Source organism: Littorina saxatilis, linkage group LG11 (genome assembly GCF_037325665.1).
Source record: "Littorina saxatilis isolate snail1 linkage group LG11, US_GU_Lsax_2.0, whole genome shotgun sequence".
In the NCBI taxonomy this organism is placed as follows: domain Eukaryota; kingdom Metazoa; phylum Mollusca; class Gastropoda; order Littorinimorpha; family Littorinidae; genus Littorina; species Littorina saxatilis.
This window is the reverse complement of record NC_090255.1, coordinates 3,338,563-3,359,650: the sequence shown is the minus strand read 5'-3', so window position 1 is coordinate 3,359,650 and position 21,088 is coordinate 3,338,563. Positions and strand designations below refer to the sequence as shown.

The 21,088-nt window shown below is 42.0% G+C and overlaps 3 protein-coding genes across 5 annotated transcripts in view; 1 reads left to right on the top strand and 2 right to left on the bottom strand.

Moving 5' to 3' along the window:
• The window catches only part of LOC138979423 (uncharacterized), a 53,722-nt gene extending 32,634 nt beyond the window's left edge, over positions 1 to 21,088 (bottom strand). Inside the window, exon 1 of the mRNA XM_070352149.1 lies at positions 20,325 to 21,088. Within this exon, the coding sequence (XP_070208250.1) occupies positions 20,325 to 20,948 (624 nt within the window). The 5' untranslated portion in view covers positions 20,949 to 21,088. The remainder of the gene's footprint in view (positions 1 to 20,324) is intronic.
• On the bottom strand, positions 743 to 17,676 carry LOC138979422 (uncharacterized protein DDB_G0284459-like). Of its 2 annotated transcripts, none has more exons than XM_070352148.1 (6): positions 16,578 to 17,676; positions 15,984 to 16,069; positions 15,143 to 15,307; positions 13,856 to 14,677; positions 5,081 to 5,239; positions 743 to 4,566 (listed from the first exon to the last, which is right to left on the bottom strand). In XM_070352148.1, exons 1-6 carry the CDS (start codon positions 16,625 to 16,627, stop codon positions 3,935 to 3,937), a joined length of 1,914 nt encoding a protein of 637 aa, XP_070208249.1. In that variant the 5' UTR covers positions 16,628 to 17,676; the 3' UTR covers positions 743 to 3,934. The 2 variants fall into 2 exon arrangements, with proteins under 2 accessions (XP_070208249.1, XP_070208248.1); XM_070352147.1 differs by having other exon boundaries at positions 17,297 to 17,676.
• LOC138979421 (uncharacterized) lies at positions 8,141 to 13,806 on the top strand. 2 transcript variants are annotated; one of them, XM_070352144.1, is made up of 3 exons: positions 8,141 to 8,434; positions 9,068 to 10,927; positions 11,180 to 13,806. In XM_070352144.1, the coding sequence occupies exons 2-3, from the start codon at positions 9,505 to 9,507 to the stop codon at positions 12,904 to 12,906; spliced, it is 3,150 nt and encodes a 1,049-aa protein (XP_070208245.1). In that variant the 5' UTR covers positions 8,141 to 8,434; positions 9,068 to 9,504; the 3' UTR covers positions 12,907 to 13,806. The 2 variants fall into 2 exon arrangements, with proteins under 2 accessions (XP_070208245.1, XP_070208246.1); XM_070352145.1 differs by lacking the exon at positions 8,141 to 8,434 and having other exon boundaries at positions 8,571 to 10,927.

The window sequence follows — 21,088 nt, the reverse complement described above, 5'->3', positions numbered from 1 at the left end:
ATTACACCATCATAATGGGGTATTATGCATAATGAATATTCATGAGCTGACAGGAAGTACCTCACAAAGTGTGTGTGTGTATTTTATTATTAGCTGTTGCTTTGAACCTTTGTGCTGGTGATGTCATGTGCTAGAAATGTCATAATATATTAATAATGTAATATGTTGATTGCTTTTGGTCCTGTGTCATCCGTTACACGTGTACACACACTAAATATGCTTTTTTGTGTGAATTTGCTCCTAAAAGTAAAAAAATATGTTTTATGTTACTGTGTCAAATATAATCATCTTTGGAGTAAAAATACTGCGTTTTCTGTAAAATTTCAAAAAATCATGTAGTATAATAATAATAATTAATAATAATATAACCATGGTCACACAAGTTTTTAATTTAAATTTTATTAATCTTAAATTAGCGAGGCTCTAAACTAAATTTTATTAATTTTAACTATAGAAATGTCTGATGAAATGTGATCAGAAATGATATGGTAAACTGGTACATGTATTGAATTCTTGATTTTGGAAGGAAGAATGAGTTGTGGATGAATGTGCTGTGTGTCTGTAGTGTAGTGTTGTGTATGAGTGTACTGTGTGCCTATAGTGTAGTACTGTCTATTAGTGTACATGTACTGTGTGCCTGTAGTGGAGTGTTGTGTATGGTGTAGGGGAGGGTGGGGCAGGTAGGGTCAAAAAAATCCTTTTTCACTCTCATTCAAAGATTAACCAGTGAAAACATTTCAAACAACTTTTTAAGAAAACTTTAATCCTTTTGCAATACAATAATTCAACATTCGAAAATAAATCGTTCTAATCATGAGAGATAAACGATAAATAAAAAGGTCACCAAAAATACCCAACCTGCCCCACCACGGGGCAGGTTGGGTACCCCTGTGGGGAAGGTTGGGTCAACTTGAGAAAAACAGCTATTATCCTGCCAAAATAAAGGTAAATTAATAAATTGACTAGCTGAACGATACCACAATTAACCTGTGTACATAATTGAGATATGAAAACAACCAACCAAACAAAGAAGAACAAGAAAATTGCCAATAGTAACAACTTACCAAAAACAAACACGAAGCAAAAAATAATATTAAAAAACATCAATGGAAAATAACATAACTTCGCATGTCTGTGCGTGTTGTTATTAAAAACATAACTGAAATAAGAGGTCAGGGTTGAATACAAATGGTGCCGTTGCTGTTGCAATAAACAAAACCTGTCATTCTGTAACACAAACAATATTTATAACTCATACACATGAAATACACGCACCCATCAACACACAATCGCGCGCGTACATACAAACAAATTCACCTATGATTCATATTTCATGCAATAACAAATTTATCCTACATACGTGAGAGAGACACTCGTGAGATAATAATCGTTCAAATCACACGTGTGTATATCATGTAAATGAGGTCATGTCAAGCAAGTCTGGCAGGGACCTGTTTTTCCACTGCTTACAGGGCTGAATATTGGCGGTCGCCCGATCGCCCCCGGCGGGTTCAAATCGCGTCGGGCGGGTTCGAAATTCTGCTGAAATCGCCCGCCGTGCGGGTTCAAATTTCGCTGAAGCACAAAGTCGTCTGTCACTTCTCTACTGCCCACTCATCCCCCCCCCCCCCCCCCCCCCCCCCCACTTTGAGAAGGACTCAGGACTACCACCAATCAAGGCCAGACACAGTGGCTAGACAGCTACCCCTCTCCGCCTCACTTGACCGTGTCACCACCCCTCCAGTGCCACGAGCCGCTGGCGATTGCATCAGCAGTCAAAATAGCTACTACCCCCCCTCCCTCCCCCCTCTTTGCGCTATTCACTTCAACCCCTCTCTTATCTTATTCTGCGCTGACCAATCCTTCAGAGACTTTCCTCTCATATAAAAACTCGGTCATTGACCCCGGGTAAGAAGGTCAGTGTCTGGACAGGCAGCTGCGTTCAGATTGCAAGTACCGATCATTGACCCAGGTCTCAAGGCCAACCAGCTTTTACAATGCCTCGACTGCAGGACATTTTCAGTTAAATACACGTAAGTAAAATATGTAGGATAAACAGAATACTACATGGCTTTCGCTCGCAGTTCAATATTAAATTAAAAAAACTCGTGTAAATCTGGTACGACACAGCAAGCCATGTAGTATTCTCTATATGTAAAGAAGGGGCAGGTTGGGTAATGACGGGGCAGGTCGAGTCACTGACCCAACCTGCCCATACCCTACCTGCCCCGCACAGGGTGCACAAAGAAATCGGTCTGTTACGTTTCGATTCAATTTAAATACGAATTTAAACAGCACAATTCACTTCTAAAATGAATCAGGTGTGTATACTAAAGATATCATCCATGAGCACCCTGTTAATTCACGTATAGAACAAAAAGTATGAGAGTCAAAAAAGTCACTTACTGTCAAATTTCATGGTGAAACCACCGGATCCATACTTGCACATCACTACCATTCAAACAAATTGGCGATAGGGACGCACTGGGACATTCAAAAACATAGATCGGAAACGAAACGGGAATATCTTTTCAACATGTGTCACAAAACTATGCACGAATATAATGTTCCAAAGCATATGCCCGTAACGCTTACTTCCAATTGGTTGACTAAAATAGGAAGGTTGCGATTTTGAGTCGGGTATGGGGTTTAAGGGTGTGGAGTTGAAACATTCAATATTTTTCTCGTAGTACACACACAAGAAATGTGCATGGAAAAAGATGAAGAGAGCTGTTCGAAAACCATTTTGTCCGTGAAAAACTAAAAACATATATACCAGGACGGTGTCAAGATCAAGAAAAAACAATTTTTGCGAGCACCTGACCGATATTGCGTAAAAACAACCAACCCTGGATCTGAAATTAACGATGTCTAAAGGCATTCAAAATTTAGGTTACAACTTCTTTGAAGAAGAAGAACCAGGGCTGGGCATCGGTAGCTAGGCATGGGACAAGCATCAGTGAACGGGTCTCTCTCTCTAAAAGGGAACAACAGTGGTTAAGGAGCGAAAAACAGGGGAAAGCTATAGCGAAAAGCAGGTAAACAAAGAGGTCATAAACGTTTTTATACAAAGTAGGAAAACAAAATGAATGAACATGACACAATTTTGACATGGTCCTGTCAAAATCGCTGACGCGGCTGTCGGAAAAAAGTTGACAGTAGCACATGTAGATTTCACAAAATTCACAGCCACGAGCAGCAGAGCGGAGCTACCTGTCCGCCATGTTTTCTCCTTTGCCGCTTCAAAGTCTGTAAGCAAAATCCTGGCAGCTTCACCACTCCTGCGACGATTGAACATGATGATGTTCGACAGTGAAACCTTAGCAAGAGCATGCCATGCTGCAACTGTTGGCTCTGACCTCAGGGTGTTCAAGCACCGTTCCCTTTCCTCCGCCATATATTTTGTCACTTTCTTCATGTCTTCCGTCAGTGGCAGAACATGTGGCTTGTTGTTTTGCTTTGAGGCCAATGTTGAGAGGGCAGCAGATGAGATGTGTTCTTTCCAGTCAGAATCGCATAGATCCACGAAGTCCGCAGACACTTGCTGCAGTTCACTGTTTCCCTCTATGAGTGCTTGACTTCTCAGAATTGTCGCACACTTCTTGAGAGAATGCCCAATCTTAAGGGCCAGTGATGGATTTTCATAAACATGTGTGAGTGAATCATACCCACAGAGTTTTTTGACAGCAGAAATCACCACAAGGAACTTGTCGGGACGAATACAAGATTGAAGTGCTGTGATTGTAGAGTCCTCTTCTCTGGCTACCAACAAGAACCGGGCAAGCTCTCTGATTTTTTGCCGCATGAATTGTCGTCTGTGCTGCAAGTGGCCATGTTTCTGATACAGTTTTTCGCCGAACTTCACAATGAGGTGATCTCTTTTAGCAACAAAAGTGAAGCCATCAGAATGCATGCCATCAAAAATGTTTTCCTTCTAGCCTCCGCTGCACTCCATGTTGGATGGAAGCAAAGATTCAGCTCTGGATATGACGTTTCTTCCGTTTTTTGAAGTTTTCCGGAATTTGCAGCGTTGTTGGTGCCGCCACAGTTCGTTTCTTACAAAGAAGCCCAGGCAAAATTCACAGGGGATGTAGCACAGAGGGTTCACTTTTTCTGAGGGTGATCGCCAGGGTATTAGTTTACCCTTGTTTTTTTTAAGAACGCGACAGTTGTAATAATAGTTACCAAGGTTCCGCACTCTTTCCAGCAGAAAACGCCTTTCTGCTGAGTTCTTGGGGTTAGACAAAATTTCCACTATTTCAGGTTCCTTCTTATGTTTCGAAAACTGGTGTTTAGCGAGGTTGGTGCTTGGGGAGTTACAGAACTTGCACCAGTTCTCTTTATCGTACACTCTTTTGCCATTTGTATTTGCGGCAATATGGATTCTTATGCCGCTTGGTCGAGTATTGGTCGACGATGAAGGTTTAGATGCTGGCTGGGATGAAGATTTACTCCCGCTTGGTCGAGTGATGCTTCTGGACGATGAAGAAGAGGGTGGCTGTGATGAGGTGTAGAGACCTGCAGCTTTTAGAGATTCAGATGGAATACCTGGTGACCACCTTGCACCTGTTCACACACACACACAAGAACGCATACTTTTATTTTTTTATTCACAACTTACTGAATTTTTTTTAGCTAGAGTCAGAAATATTATTACATATTGCTTATAGCCCAGCAGACAGACAAACTAAAAACAGAGTTCGGAATTGGTGAAACCAAAATGGTCCCACCGCTCGATCACATCTCCGACAATGGCCGATGTCAAAGGTCAGTTTGCCGTGGACCAATAGAATGTACATGGCATAGGCATGTGCAGTCAATCAGTGTAACATTACACATGATTACCCCCACCCCCACACCGTTCATGTTAACTTTATTACTTGCTCAAATTGCTGTCAACATACCTCAGTCTTTAATTACAATGGAATACAACAAAAAATTCCATAACAAAACAAAAACACTTATCAAAGAAAACTTACCTCTTTTTTAGAAACTACATGATTGTTATCCACATGTAATCCTTATTCAACCTTTTTAACGTAATACGAATGCTAATAAAAAAAGGATGAGACTAACTAACCATCAGATTTACGTAGAAAGGGAAAGATGATGGACTCATCGGATTCACTGGTGGTCCCTGGCACTCCACATGGTGCTGTGGCGTCATTGTTGCTCGAGTCAGTGTCATCTTCTGAGCCGGGAAGATAGTCATCGTCCGAGTCGCTGTAAGAAGACCACTCTGGAAACAAACAGATTTAATTAGGCCAAAGAAAAAAACAAGAGCAAAGCTCATACGACTCACATGCATGACCTTGACCTCAATATGACCTTGACTTTCAAGTGACCTTGAAGGTCAAGGTCAAACAACAACATGGCAAATTACACTAAGAACACATTTTTTTGCAACTTTTGCAAATTTTTCCTACCTAAATACACATGACCTTCACCCAAGGTCAAGGTCACCCAAGACAAGACTGTTAATTTTAACAACCAGAAGCACAACAGTGTTTAGTATGAGTTTCTACCAAGAGACAAGGTCAATTTTAGTGGTTCACAGACCTGTTTTGGTCACAATTCAGAGCGGTCAAAGTGACCTTGACCTTGAAGATACGTAACCAAAAGTGTATCAGTATGAAAGAATAACATGTGCCTCACCCAATTAGGAAAGTTTGGAAGAGTTAACTTCCATAGTTAAGGGTCAAGGTCACTTTAAAATATGCATACAATCCAAATTTGAAGGACCCCTGTGACCTTGATCTTGCAGCAAGATCAACCAAACTTATATCAAAAGATAGGGCTTACTTTGATCTATAAACCACGTATAGGTGAGGTAGCCATTATCAATAGCTTGGGAGAAAATTGGGAAAATGTGAAAAATAGCTGTTTTTGAGACAACATTTATGGCCCCTGTGACCTTGACCTTGATGCAAGGTCAAGTTACCATGTATGTTTTTTGAGGCCTTGTCACCATGCACCATCATGCCACATTTGGTGCTGATAGGCCTAATAGTGTCTGAGAAAATTCCAACGTTTAAGTTTTCGGACGGACGGACGGACGGCCGGCCGCCCGGACGACTAGGGTGAGTACATAGACTCACTTTGCTTCGCATGTGAGTCAAAAATACATGTTAAGGTTGTTAAGATACTCTGATCAGAATTCAGGACAACTTGATAAAAACTTGGTATGAATGTAGGTTACACATAGGGATCAATGGAAATGGAAAAGGTGGGGATAGTGTGCACCCCTTCTTCATAAATTTTAGATACCCCATAGACCCAGTGAATGGATACACACACTACCTGCTAACGTAAGGTAGATGAACGCACACACACACAGTTTAATATTTTTCACACAATCATATGAAAGTGTGCACCACTTCATTTTTGCTTCTTTGCCCAGTAGTGTTCTCTTTCAGATATGGCTGACAATGAAGGAAACATAAATTGAAGTTGAAAAAGACGCACAGATTTGTCAGAGCTAACACAATGACTACCTCACAATGTGTGTGTACCACCACAACCTTGGCTTTGGATTAAATACACACATTACCCCACAATGATGTTAAGATGCATGGACACACACACATATGATTAAAAAGCGCTGGTCATCTAAAAACTTTAAAAAAAATGCATATCAGACACTGATCAGAATTCAGGACAATTTGATAAAACTTGGTATGAATGTAGGTTACACATAGGGATCAATGGAAATTGAAAAGGTGGGGATAGTGTGCACCCCTTCTTCATAAATTTTAGATACCCCATAGACCCAGTGAATAGATACACACACTACCTGCTAACGTAAGGTAGATGAACGCACACACACACAGTTTAATATTTTTCACACAATCATATGAAAGTGTGCACCGCTTCATTTTTGCTTCTTTGCCCAGTAGTGTTCTCTTTCAGATATGGTTGACAATGAAGGAAACATAAATTGAAGTTGAAAAAGGCGCACAGATTTGTCAGAGCTAACACAATGACTACCTCACAATGTGTGTGTACCACCACAACCTTGGCTTTGGATTAAATATACACATTACCCCACAATGATGTTAAGATGCATGGACACACACACATATGATTAAAAAGCGCTGGTCATCTAAAAAACTTTAAAAAAAATGCACATCAGACACTGATCAGAATTCAGGACAATTTGATAAAACTTGGTATGAATGTAGGTTACACATAGGGATCAATGGAAATGGAAAAGGTGGGGATAGTGTGCACCCCTTCTTCATAAATTTTAGATACCCCATAGACCCAGTGAATAGATACACACACTACCTGCTAACGTAAGGTAGATGAACGCACACACACACAGTTTAATATTTTTCACACAATCATATGAAAGTGTGCACCGCTTCATTTTTGCTTCTTTGCCCAGTAGTGTTCTCTTTCAGATATGGTTGACAATGAAGGAAACATAAATTGAAGTTGAAAAAGACGCACAGATTTGTCAGAGCTAACACAATGACTACCTCTCAATGTGTGTGTACCACCACAACCTTGGCTTTGGATTAAATACACACATTACCCCACAATGATGTTAAGATGCATGGACACACACACATATGATTAAAAAGCGCTGGTCATCTAAAAACTTTAAAAAAATGCACATCAGACACTTACAAAACACTTTTCAGTCAGGTAAGACCAAAGGACATTACACTCAATGAACTAATGTGTTTCTGAGAGTTCAATGACCCATCAATTCAAAGCAAATAATTATACTAGGTACCGGCAGTGCTATCAGCAGCAGTGCGGGAAAGGCAAAACTTGAGTGAAATATGGCACTTTTCAACTTACTCTGCTTCAGCAATTACTAACCAAATTTTAAAAAAAATGGTATCAAAATAAAGATCATTTTTTCAATCTTTTATTAATGTGTCTTGTTTTGTCAAATATGAGTGTGTGAGAGAGAAATTTAATTCCAAACTTGACCACGGTCGGCAAATCCCTCGGTGGCTGACGCTCCTTTTCTCGCGTTGCTTTGAACCACGATCTACAGCTGTTGGGGAAATTCTTTTCTGCTTGACCCCACAACCTTCAAATTAGCATATAATTACCATATTTTGGTTCATCTCTTCCTGTAGATTGTTTTCGTATAAGTTTTATTCCCAAAGAATGGATGGAAAATTTTGAACTTTTAGTTCAAAACTATTGCTTGTTTTTAAACCTTTGTATCTCACAAACCGTACAAAATACACTGCAAGTCTTATAGTGCGCTGGAAAGCTTGTTTTCTGCTGAAAACAGTGATATACGAAACTAAGAGGTCAGGTCAATGGGAGCCAATCGCAAGCCGGGAAAGCCGACCTTCACATTCAAACCACACACATGTTCGCATGTCAACAATGGCGAATCGAGGTTCAAATGCTGCGATTGAGAACAGTACAGATTACCCTTGGCTCAACGCATTCAGGCCTTTCATCGGTAAATATTGTTTTGTTTTGTTGTATTAAAGTTATCTAAAGAAGCTTAGGCCTATATTTTGTTTCTCTTGTCTGTATCTTCGTGTAGATTGTAAATCAAAGTGGTGAAGTGGACCGGTCTGAAATTGTACTGTGTTTCGCTCATACGCTACTGGTGTCGAAGCTTTTTATTTTTCTTGCTGTCTTTCCTGTTGACTTTATGTACTTTGGTTGATACTTTGAACTTATTTGATAGTATTTTTGTCATTATTGTAACAGGATGGCACATTTAAGCGTAGATATTGACTGTTGTGTACGAAAGTGTTAGACCGGAAGTAAGGCGTCGAAGGTTTCAAAGAATAACTCAGTCAGGTTTCGTTTTCTACTATTTGGCTTTTTTCGTGTTGTAGCCTGAAAGAAATAATTCTTTACGTGAAAAGTGCACCTTGTTTACACGCAATTGCTTCTCAGATATAGTTTTAGAAGTGCAAAAGTCCACATTTAAGTGCTCTCTCTCTCTCTCTTTTAAAAAAATTTTTTTAGAGCAAAAGTGAAGTAACTATTATCATAGAGTTCAAAACAAAACACAGATGAGACAAACCATTTGATTTAAAGATGTCAATTTACTCATGAGTTTTGTTTTTATTTTATTCAGAAGATGACAACTTTGATCGACTAAGCAGATGGATGTCAAGCGCAGGACGAGGAAGAAAAGTTGCCCTCCCCAAGCATCAAGTCCTTACAAATCGTCTCCTCATCCAACTTGATCAGTTGCGGCTTCAGCTTGGGAAATCATGGGAGGATATGGAGACTCTGTTTTCTTCCATCTGTGACAACAGTCTTCTTCTTCATACAACCCTGAAGGAAGAGGTCAGGCGTGCAAACAAACAAGCTGCTGAAGTCCACTCTAGTGAAGGTGATATTGTTGCATTTGTGTATGCTGATGTGGGCGAGGAAATTAATACCAGAAACATTGGGCCCTTCTTGCAGAAGTTGTGACTTACAAGACGCCATCTTCTGTCTCCTGACTCTCTGTGTGACCTGCCCAGCCCTACAGAACTAGTGACAAATGGGACACTAATTGACTTACTCATGTTCCAGAAAGACGAGAGGCATACTTTGTGCAGGCAGTGGTTTACACATGTTGGACTTAACATTTCAGACTTGTCTGACAAGCAGCTTAGAGCAAGACTCGACAAAGTACGCAAACCATATGACACTTTCTCTAAAAGTCTGCACAGAGGCAACAACGAGGCGAAGCTGAAAGACTATTTATTTCAACAGCAGTCTCATTTTCCCCTGGTATCTGCGATGCCTACTGTCCCGTCTGTTGTGCCTTGTGCAATAGAGAATGCACCTGCAACACCCCCAGCTGACCATCCAACCGGAGATGAATTGACTCATCTAAAGATTGCATCAAGTGGCAGGCAGTTAGCTGCACTACGCAGGAGCAATGAAGAGCTCAGTGGGAGTCTGTTGGAAGCAAAGAACCGAGAGATGATTTACAAGGACCTTCTCAAAGAGAAAACTCAAAGCGTAACCATCTTGCAGGCAGACTTGACAAAACTTCAAGGCAAAGCTGAACGTAGTGCATCTCACATAAAATGTGTGGAAACCCAGTTGTGCAGTGCCAAGGAGTACATCGGCAAAATTCGGCAAACAAACTTTTACAAGAGACTGAAAAGGCAGGAAACCAACTTAAAAAAGAGAGAAGAAAATCTGAAAGATCATGAGGATGGTGGGTGCATTCAAACAATTGAGCGTCTGAAGCACAAACTCAAGTTGTGTCAGACTGCTAATTCAAGTCTGAGAGCCAAATTGAACAGTGTGAAGGAGAAGCGACAACAAGACTTGGACAGACATAATCAGCTGACTGCTGATCTTCTTGAAGAAGCTGTAGTACATACTGTGAAGACAACAGAGGAGGGCCCCAGGAAGAAATTCACGCATGATGTCATCAAAACTACCATTGGACTCATTTCTTGTGGGGTTTCTGCAAAGAACAGTGGCCATGTCATCCAAACAGTTGCGCGCAATCTGTTCCACACCGATATCGACGACAAAGATGTACCATCTGAACGCACATCTCTGCGGTTTGCGGATCAAGGGCACTACCTGGCTAAATACCATGTTGCCGAGACTGTGCTTGACTCTGACAATTTTGATATTCATTTTGACGGAACAACACGGGACCACCGGAAATATGTGGGTCAACAAGTGACCACAAGTGCAGGGTCCCTCAGCTGTGGATTCACAGAGGTAGCTACAGAAGACGCCAAGACTCTTGTGGATGTTACCGTCAGTCTCCTCCAAGAAGTGGCGCAAGTCTACGACAAAGACGACACAGAACGCTGCTTCAAAGCAGCTCTGCAGAAGTGTTCAGGACTGATGTCTGACAGAGCCGCTCCAAACAAGCTCATGAAGAAAGACTTCAACGACCTCAGAAAGGCAACCCTGGGGACAGAGGAGGATCTCCAGTTCCTGTACTGCAACGCCCATTACTTGCTTGGACTTGGTGAGTAAACACATTTCACAGCTTTGTACATGTGTTTCACTGTATCAGTGTCTGTGTCTATTATAAAGGTTAACCTCTATGCAGAGTGTGCTGTAAATGTAATGTGTAAATGATACATTTTTAAGTCTGTATTTTAAACTGTGTGTTTGTTCTGTATTACTATCTAGTATCACTTTGTATCTCTACAATGTCAGCAAATGTGTGTGAATCACTGAATGCTGTATCTTATATTCTTAATTCTGACTGTTTCAGGCACAAGTGCAGAGAAGTCACTGAAAGAACTACAGACCGAGTGGGGGCAGCAGCGTATTGGCCGAGACAACGCAGCTCAGTTTGGACATTGGCAGGCAAAGGAGGCAGCAGCTGTTCGCTATGTGCGGATGGCCTGCGAGGTTCTAGGACCCAGGGGCGATGATCAATGTGGCTGCAGAGATGCATGGCTTGCATACTGTGAGATGACCAACAAGACGTCTACTGTGCCAAGCTTCAAATCTAACCGGTTTAACAGCATCTTTTATGGTGCAACAAAGCTGCTGGCACACCGTGACGACATCATAGAGTTCCTGTCAGATTACATGCCGAGCAGGAACCAGAAGCTGGAAAGTGTGTTGAAGGATGCCCAGAGTGAAGAGGTGAACGTTTTTGTTGCCACGCTTGCCATGGTCTACGAGAGGATCACAGGACCTTACTGGACTCTACTGTGTGCTGGGGAGACGAGCTATGCAGAGTTTTTCTTGCCTGTTGTGGAGCTGCACGCACAGCTGAGAGAGTGGAGAGATGACAGTGCCTCCATTTTCAGCCCCCATGTGCCATCACTCTTCAGTATCCAAGTACCAGACGCATCGTCACTTGCAGCACTCCTAGATCTGGATGAGGCGACACAACAGAAAGTGCAGCGTGCCTTCAGCCACTTCTGTGTCAACTTTGTTGCTGTCACTGAGCGACAGTTGGACGACTTCCTGCCTGGTGGCCGATACCATGCTGTTCAGGATCCACAAGTGTTGGAGCGGCTGCGGCATTCACACATCACCAACCTCTTGGGAGAAGCCTGCTTTGGGGATCTCGATATTTCCATTTACACGCACCGCAACTCCTCAGTCCACCACCACAGCACTCTGACCATGTTGAAACGGAACAAAACAATGAAGGCTTGGTTCAACCAGAAGTCCAATGAGGAACAAAGGCAACTTCTTCTGAATGCATCCAGTAGTGGTCCTGAAATGCGAAAGCGTCACCGAGAGAATGACAGAGAGGTGAAAGCCAGCAAAAGACAGAAGCTACAGCTTCAGCAGCAGCGGACAGAGGCAGATCGACAGAAGAAGGCAAGGGAGAAGGCAGATATTGCTCAAGAGATCCGTCAAGATGGGGGAGCCTGCAGCAGTGCTGGTGATGTCGACAGGCTGCTAGAACGAAAAGCTCTGCAAAGAGAAAAACTGGCTGCTCTGAAGACCCAGATTCGCTTTTTCCGGCATGTCCTGGGATTCAAGTCTGAGCTTCTGAAGCTCACACAGGACCTTCCAGGCCTGGAACAGTCTCTGAAGGAGTTCCTTGCGTCCCAGGACCCATTCCCAGAACACAGGGACAGGGTGGACAACAACCTTGATGAGGAAGACGAGCCATCAGAGTCCGACTCCTCTGCTTCAGAGCATGAGAACGACCAGCGAGTAGATAGCGACGGGTTTTCATTTGCCCAGACAGGTCAGACAGTGGCAGTGTTCTACGATGAAACATTTCATGTGGGCACTGTTACAAACATTCTAAGCGCAGATGAGGCAAAAGTAAACTTTTTAAAGAAGAGCTCTCTGGACAACAACAGATTTTCTTGGCCAGCCAAAGAAGACAGTGACACCGTCAGCAGTGTGTTTGTGTTTGCATGGGACTTTTTGTTAGAACCGATCTCCACAAATGCACGGATGTGGCATGTCCCAAACAGCACTCTCCAGGAACAATATAACTTGTATGTGGAGAAGTACTGTTGATAAGTAAAACCAGGCAGATCACAATCAGTGAGTAAGTGGATTTCTGTCATTTGTGATTCAGTTTCGTTACAGAAGGTCTTTACTTTTTTCTGATATTTTTAAGAATTAACTTTCAAAAGTGGTGTGTTCAATTTCCACAAAAGAGATGTATCCAAGAGTATGTTGCATTTTGTGACTGCTGTCAAAATTTGATGCATATTTGTCCAGTAGTTCAAAAGTTACAGGCAGTTAAAGTTTGCATATTTCAGGGTTCCTCCGATCTTCATTTCCGCCTGTCAAAATGGTGAAATTCCTGATTTTGGCTCCCTCATTGTGACTGAATGAAGACAACCACATGTCTGTAATTGAAGATTTCTTAAGTATATACTATTGAGAGTAGAAATCAGAAGAATTAATGTGTTTTGATGTCTTTTTGTTTGTTAAAAAAATTCCTAAACGTGCCCAATTATCAATTTTCTGCCATTTGCCACGCCCCCAAATAGCCTTTTTTTCAATATTGACAGCTTCAGTACAAGTGTATCTCTACATCCTATCCTATTTCATTGATATTTTTGTGTTCTGCAGGCACATGTTAGCAAGATAAACTTGTTTAAGATGGGCATTTACTTAGTACTCAAATGGTGTGTGACCTCAAAAATGGAGAAAATGTGAATACGCACCGCTTAACGCTAACTGTAAACTTTAAAAATCAGATATCTCAGGAAGTATTTGAGATAGAACCTTACTTTTTGTTTTGTTATTCTTGTTTTATACAGAAGAATAAGAACATCTCAAAACATTAGGAGATTTTTCAGACTCATTTTTTGACTGCCGGTACCTAATTATACATGGGTGAAACCTGGCAGCTGTTGTTGTATATATAGCTCTTTCAGAATATAAAAATGCCTGGGATCCTGAAAAGTTTCACACCTGATTATACAAAATAATATAGAAAAGATGAAGGCCTCACCTCTAGCAGGTTCAGCTGGTTGACGAAATCCTCGCCTTCCGTCGCTGGTCTTTGGCCTGGCACCCTGCCCTGGACTGCGTGAAGACTGAGGTGGGCATCCCTGGCGCCCAGGGAAGTCCCTTCTGTCGTTGCCACGGTGACCACCCCGGCCCCCACTGTCCTCTCGGTTCCTGTCGCAGTCACCGCCTGACCTCCAGCCGGTCTTGACAAAGCGGACCTCGTCCTCTCTCTCCTGGTTTCTCTCTCGCTGTCTGCCCTCTCGCTCTCGGTACCTTTTTTTTCCCTTATCTCTGTCTCTTCCTCCGTCTCTATCCCTTCCTGCGTCTATGTCTCTGTCTCTGTTCCTCCCCCTTCCTTCGTCTCTGCCCCGACCTCTGTCTCTTCCGCTGTCACTGTCCCCCTCCGAATCTCTATCTTTCCTCTCTTTGTCTGGGTCGTCCTCTCTGCTCCTGCTCTCTCTCGGGCTGCGGTCACGGTCTCTCTTCTCTCGCTCAAACTGATCTTGGTCACGGTCTCGTTCTTGGCCGGAAGACCTCTCCCTGTCTGTGCGAACGGGATCTCTGTCTCTGTTGTCGTCCCTGCTGCATCTGTCTCGCCCACTGTCTTTGTCTCGTTCCTTCTCTCTGCTCCTGTCTCTCTCCTTGTCCCTCTCCTTCTCTTCTTTCAGCTTATCCTCTCTGGGTGATCGTGACCTTCTTGCCCTCTCCTTGGACCTTGACCTGCATGACCTTTCGCTGCGGTCGCTGTCTCCAGGGGAGCAGCTCTGAGAGCGCCTCATCCTGCTGGACTCCGAGTCCCTGGACTTCTCATCCCTATCTCGGCCTGCAAATAAGAAAGAAAATACAATGAACATAGCACAATTGAGTTTTTCAAATTCACTTTGTCCCTTTCTGAGAATTTGCTTTACCCCTCTATCTGTTGATCCAGACATGGGATGATACAACGACACGTCTTATTCTACGATCGATAGACAAGGGGTTAACCTTCGCAATACCCGCTAAAAAACTTACGCGCAGTACCTCGTGGGTGCAAAACAACCCATGGTTTTTACATAGGCACTAACTTAATAGGCACTAAGGCCGTAGGACATTATGTACTAAATGAACTAATGTGTTTCTGAGAGTTCAAATACCCATCAATTCAAAGCAAATAATTATACATGGGTGAAACCTGGCAGCTGTTGTTGTATATATATATATAGCTCTTTCAGAATTTAATAATGCCTGGGAACCTGAAAAGTTTCACACCTGATTATACAAAAGAATACAGAAAAGATGAAGGCCTCACCTCCAGCAGATTCGGCTGACTGATGAAATCCTTGCCTCGTACCCTGCCCTAGACTGCGTGAAAGCTCAGGTGGGCGTCCCGGACGCGCATTGAAGCCAATGGTGTTGGTCCTATTGTCCGTTTTGTTCACCTCTTCCACTTGTACAATGCCGTCACTAGGAGTTTCTGCCACCACACAGAAAAAATGTTATGTGAAAACTTTTTTTTTTCAGGCAATTTTCACTGAATTTCAGGCAGCTATTCGTTGAAGGTTTACATTTTGTATTGTTTGTATGTTCGTCTTATTTGGGGCGAATACGGAAACCCTGTTATTGATATTTAATCTCTCACCTGTAGTCAAACGCTCCTTATTCATATATGTATATGAGGCCATCCACGATACTGGGCATGGCTTCCATGTAATTTACACAATGTTGTGTAATCACAGGTGTGATTTTGGAGAAAACACTTATTGGCTGTTAATAATGCCATTCTTTTATTATGCCCTTCTCATATATTGTAGCTTTATATGTGATCCAGTTCAAAGTTGTTTGCTATAAAATTGTTTTGGTGACAGAGAATCAACTTGGAAACCATGTAACCAACATCATGATCAGCACTTGCGTCAACAAAAACCCATTTTTCAGCCAAACTGTTTCAAGCATCTAAATTCCACTATCATATCATGTCCCAGCTGCCATAAACCCCAAACATCTGTGTACCAAATCAGTTTCCCAGTATCATGGACGGCCACATAATTATACAAACTTCCACATAAAGAAGAAATGCTCACAGTCACAGCGCTGTGAATGTAAAGTCTGAAATGTTTTTGTTCTTCTGAAATGTGTTTTGCGAAGCTTACCTGCTGTAGCTTTGAGCTGATTCAAAGCCAGCTTCAGAAGCATGCTGCCTCTGCTATTGGGGGGAAACTTCTGCGACATTTCAAACCTGAAAAAAACAAACCAGTACTGAGTACATGTACAACAGAAACAAACCAATTGAGCAACTAGTTCCTGAAGGGCTTCTGAAAGGGCCATTTCACTGGTAGACGTTTGCGAGGAGAAGGAAGAAGGAAAAGATAGAGAAGAAGAAGGAAAAGACGAAGACTGAACAGGGGGAGAAGAAGATAAAATGGAAGAAAGAGAAGAAGATGGAAGAAAAGGAAGAAGACAAGAAAAGAACAACTTTACAGGACGGGAACCCAGTTTCCGTGCAAACGCTATTTTCGGGTTGCAGTCTATTCTGCCAAGGATTTTGACGTCATTGGTGACGAAGTTTAACGCAGGAGTGGTCAGACGAGATCTGTGCCAAAAATCACGGACGATGCCGATCAACTGATAACGATTTTGTTTTCTTGAATCTCTCCGAGCGAAAATGGAGCATTTTTCCTAAGGCACTATTTTGAGAATCTTTGACAGCCTCACTTGCGATCCAGACGCACGTTTGAAAATCTTACATGTTGTCGTCTGCTACTGCATGATCTAAATGATTGGGAAAGTGCCTCATTTTGATTGAAAATCAGCTCAGTTTGTTAAGAAAAATCGTAACACCAGTAATACGTCTTATATCCGTGGACGGGCAACCCCGTGCGATAAAGTGACCAAATGAACGAAACCATTTGCGGATTCACCATTTGGGAATACGCGTTGCCTTTGCGACCGATACCTAAAACTTTTCAAACAAGAGCTATTGAACGGAAGAGTAAAGACGTGTTCGACTCTTCATGACATCAAGCAGGTCAAAAATCGGTAAATTAAATCGATTTTCTAATAAAAGTTTCAGTTGCACGGAAACAGGGGACGGTTTGAAGAAGTGGCCATTGTCACATGCTTCGTTCTTTCCCGTACATTTCTGCTTCTTGATCATGCCGAGTCTAAATTTTGGTCTCGTCCGTTTCTGTTTTGATTGAACTTAACAAGCCGCATATATTTTGAAAGGAAGCTTTTCAAGCTTCAATGAAAGGTGACGAAAACCCTTATTAGCACGGAAACCGGGTCTCCGAGTATAGATCTACAACAAACTTTTACAAAGTCGAGACAACAGAAGTCTTCTGAGAAGAATTTCAGCTGACGCCAAATATATGACCACTAACTGTCTACAGTGCCGACATGGTGAAACCATTCTGAAATTCTGAAAACTGTCTGGTGTACAAATAAAGGTTTGGCACAAACTTACCTCAATGAGTCTGCCGCAGTGAACAAAATACAAATGGCGTCACGCACATGCCTGAACTTGTCCACTTGCGCATGCGCCGAAGGACGTGATGTCACCATGACGTCACCTCATTATCTTCTCCAATAAAAACTGTGTGTGCAGCTGAAATCACCCACTGTGTGTGTGTGTAGGCACGGGTTCCCGGGCGTTACTATGGGGTATTGCAGATAATCATATAAAACGCATCACAATGATATTTGTAAGCGGTCTAAGGGGTTTGCCTTGTGGGGAATAGGAAAAAATACCCCATAAATTTTTGATACCCCTTAGGCCCGGTGAAAAGGTGTACACACTACCTCATAACGTAAGGTAGACAAACCCACACACACACACACACACACACACACACACACACACACACAATACCCTCATCTCGATTCCCCGTTGATAATGAATATCAAATACCCCAAAGGTATTTGACCATATACCAAAACAGTATGATACCAAACACCAAAACGTACGATGCCAAATACAAAACAAATAACATTTTCACTGGGGCTAGTCGGATTTTTATCATATATTGCCCCCCCCCCCCCCCCCCCCAAATGTTTTACCAAATACAAAAAAAGTGTTATACAAAATGCCAAAATGTATAATATCAAATACAAAAAAAGTGTTATACCAAATACCAAAAAAAATTACCCAAAACCAAAAAAGTATTTTGCCAAATATCAAAAGTCAAATATATATCATCATAATACAGTTACAGAAGAATTCATACAAGGTACAGACAGAGCACTATTGGTAATGTGATAGCACGGTCTTAGTGCTTTATTATTTTCATTTTGATATCATTTATCTTATTTCTTTTCATTTCACTTCGTTGTATTCTTATATCATTTTATCTTTTTTTCTTCTTCATTCAATTCATTCCATTTGTTTTATTTCATTTCATTTATTTCTTTTCATTTATTTCATTTTATTTCATATCATTCTATGTCACTTTATGTTATGCTATCCTATTCGATTATCATTGTATTTGACTGCATTTCATTTCATTATATACATGTTGTGTCATTTCATTTCATACTATTTATATGAAATTGTCATTTCACTCCACTCCCTTTCACTAGTTTGTTTCCAAATTCGAGAACTCGCTCTAGCTCTTGTTTGATATGATGAAAACTGATTACCAAAATGCACGGCATATTACACATCGTTGTCACAAGTACCTCTACGTTTAGATGAAAACGGGGTAGACAAGACAGATAAAGTAAACCCATTAGGAAATGTAATTTAGAATTTGCTCTAACGTCTCCTTTCTTATAAAAAAAATAAATCCAAACAAATCAACAACAAATATCACACACTTCGGCTAATTATTTTTAACTTACTTACTTACTGCCCGTTATGCCGGTTGGCATAATAAATCAATAACAAGTCGCGTAAGGCGAAATTACAACATTTAGTCAATCTGTCCAACACACATAATGAAACTGAACGCACTGGATTTTTATTTACCAAGACAATACAGCTTTGCCAAACCCCGCGGCAAGAAAACTGCTCACTTTTCACGTGCAAAACGAAAGGAAATTGACAAGACAGAATAGCTCAGTAGCGTATCGCGCTATGCAGGAAAGTGGGCTTTTCTGTATTCTTTTTAACTTTCTGAGCTTGTTTTGAATACAACATATTATATCTATATGTTTTTTGGAATCAGGAAAAGATAAAGAATAAGATAAAACATCTTTTTTTTGATCGATTTCTTAAAACTCACTCGCTACGAACCACTGCTATCGCAGTGGTCACACCACTTCCCCACGAACCACTGCGATAGCAGTGTTTGACCTTTGGATTTTTTTAGCTCAATGACGTCAATTTTTGTACGAAAATAGAGAGGCTGGCTCTCAAGTTTAACCAATCGTCTGCAAATTACCAAGCTAGTTTCACTTCTGTCTGCTGTAGAACGATGACGCGAGGTTTGATTTCGTACTCGCTGGCTTTGTGCAAATTTGCAAAACAACAATGGCGTCTACCAGTACGACACGTGCACGTGCTAAAACACTGCTATCGCAGTGGTTCGTGGGGAAGTGGTGTGCATGGGACCACTGCGATAGCAGTGGTTCGTAGTGAGTGAGTAAACCAAGCGAATTTGAAGTGATGGCCCTGCGTTCAGCGTAATTTTGATGCCAGAAAAAGGGTTATTTATACCCCCCACCTAAATCAGCTATTTTCTAAGTAAAACACTTGACACTTTGCGCTCAAGGGCATCAACATATCAACAGTAAACCCTGGAAGTTTCAAATATCTGTGTTGAGTACTTCTTCAGTAATGATTTTTTTTACCAACTAATACAAATGGCCAGTATACAGTGGAAAGCATAGGAAAAATCGCACAGTAGGGAGTGAGTTAAATTTTAACCGTAGTACTAATTAACCTATTTTCGTTATTTGTGATCATATTTTAAGAGTAAACATGACACATGTATTGATGGTTAGATTCATAATTTGATAAAGAATACGATGCAATCAATTTTAAATCTGTTTGCGAAAATTTGATTTTAATAACAACTTTAATTAGCAAACTCATTAATTAATTTGTAAGCCTCCAAGCTGAAATGCAATACCAAAGTCCGACTTTGTTGGACACTACTTGACCAAAATGTCAACAACATTGGTTGGAAAATGAGAGCGTGACAGTGCTGCCTCAACTTTCACAAAAAGCCGGATATGACGTCATCAAAGACATGTATTAAAAAAAATGAAAAACAGGTCTGGGTATATTGTACACAGGAACTCTCATGTACAGTTTCATGAAGTAGTTTTGTACACTTTCCAGTAGTTTTGTCTGAATCGCCCTCTATTCACGCACACACACACACACACACACACACACACACACTCACACACACACACATACACACACACACACACACCACCCTCATCTCGATTCCCATGCATGCAGTCAATGTTAAAATATTTAGTCATAACTTGATTAAATGTAAAAAGGATTTTATTTATATGGCATCGGCCTTAAAAAATAATCTTACCGCTGCAAGTGTCGGAGCTAGTGTTGCAGCTGCAGGTGTCGGAGCTACTGTTGCGGCTGCAGGTGTCGGAGCTACTGTTGCGGCTGCAGGTGTCGGAGCTACTGTTGCGGCTGCAGGTGTCGGAGCTACTGTTGCGGCTGCAGGTGTCGGAGCTACTGTTGCAGCTGCAGGTGTCGGAGCCACTGTTGCGGCTGCAGGTGTCGGAGCTACTGTTGCAGCTGCAGGTGTCGGAGCTACTGTTGCGGCTGCAGGTGCCGGAGCTACTGTTGCGGCTGCAGGTGTCGGAGCTACTGTTGCGGCTGCTGGTGTCGGAGCTACTGTTGCGGCTGCAGGTGTCGGAGCTACTGTTGCGGCTGCTGGTGTCGGAGCTACTGTTGCGGCTGCAGGTGTCGGAGCTACTGTTGCGGCTGCTGGTGTCGGAGCTACTGTTGCGGCTGCAGGTGTCGGAGCTACTGTTGCGGCTGCAGGTATCGGAGCTGGAGTTGCGGGTGCAGGTGTCGGAGCTGCAGTTGCGGGTGCAGGTGTCGGAGCTGCAGTTGCGGCTGTGGCAAAACCAGACAGAGCACACAACCCCCCGGTCAACCAGAGGAACAGAATCGTCAAGGGTGGCTTTTGCCAGTGCATCTTGCTTCACTTTGAGAACTCAGAGGATTCCGTCTCTTTCTCTCACTGTTAGTGAAAACAGGCAGTGTATCAGGATTAGCTGTAGCTCTTGTCTTATTTAACTTTATTTGCTCTATCTGACGCAGGAGTCGATTGAGATA

Bases quoted from the DNA above. Each gene is read 5' to 3' on its own strand.
- LOC138979422 (XM_070352147.1), bottom strand. From the start codon at position 17,394: ATGGTGACATCACGTCCTTCGGCGCATGCGCAAGTGGACAAGTTCAGG. The intron at 15,308-15,983 runs GTAAGCTTCGCA...GTGTGGTGGCAG, and splicing joins TCAGCTCAAAGCTACAGCAG to AAACTCCTAGTGACGGCATT. The intron at 5,240-13,855 runs GTGAGGCCTTCA...GTTTGTTTCCAG, and splicing joins ACCAGCTGAACCTGCTAGAG to AGTGGTCTTCTTACAGCGAC.
- LOC138979421 (XM_070352144.1), top strand. From the start codon at position 9,505: ATGTTCCAGAAAGACGAGAGGCATACTTTGTGCAGGCAGTGGTTTACA. The intron at 10,928-11,179 runs GTGAGTAAACAC...TGACTGTTTCAG, and splicing joins CCATTACTTGCTTGGACTTG to GCACAAGTGCAGAGAAGTCA.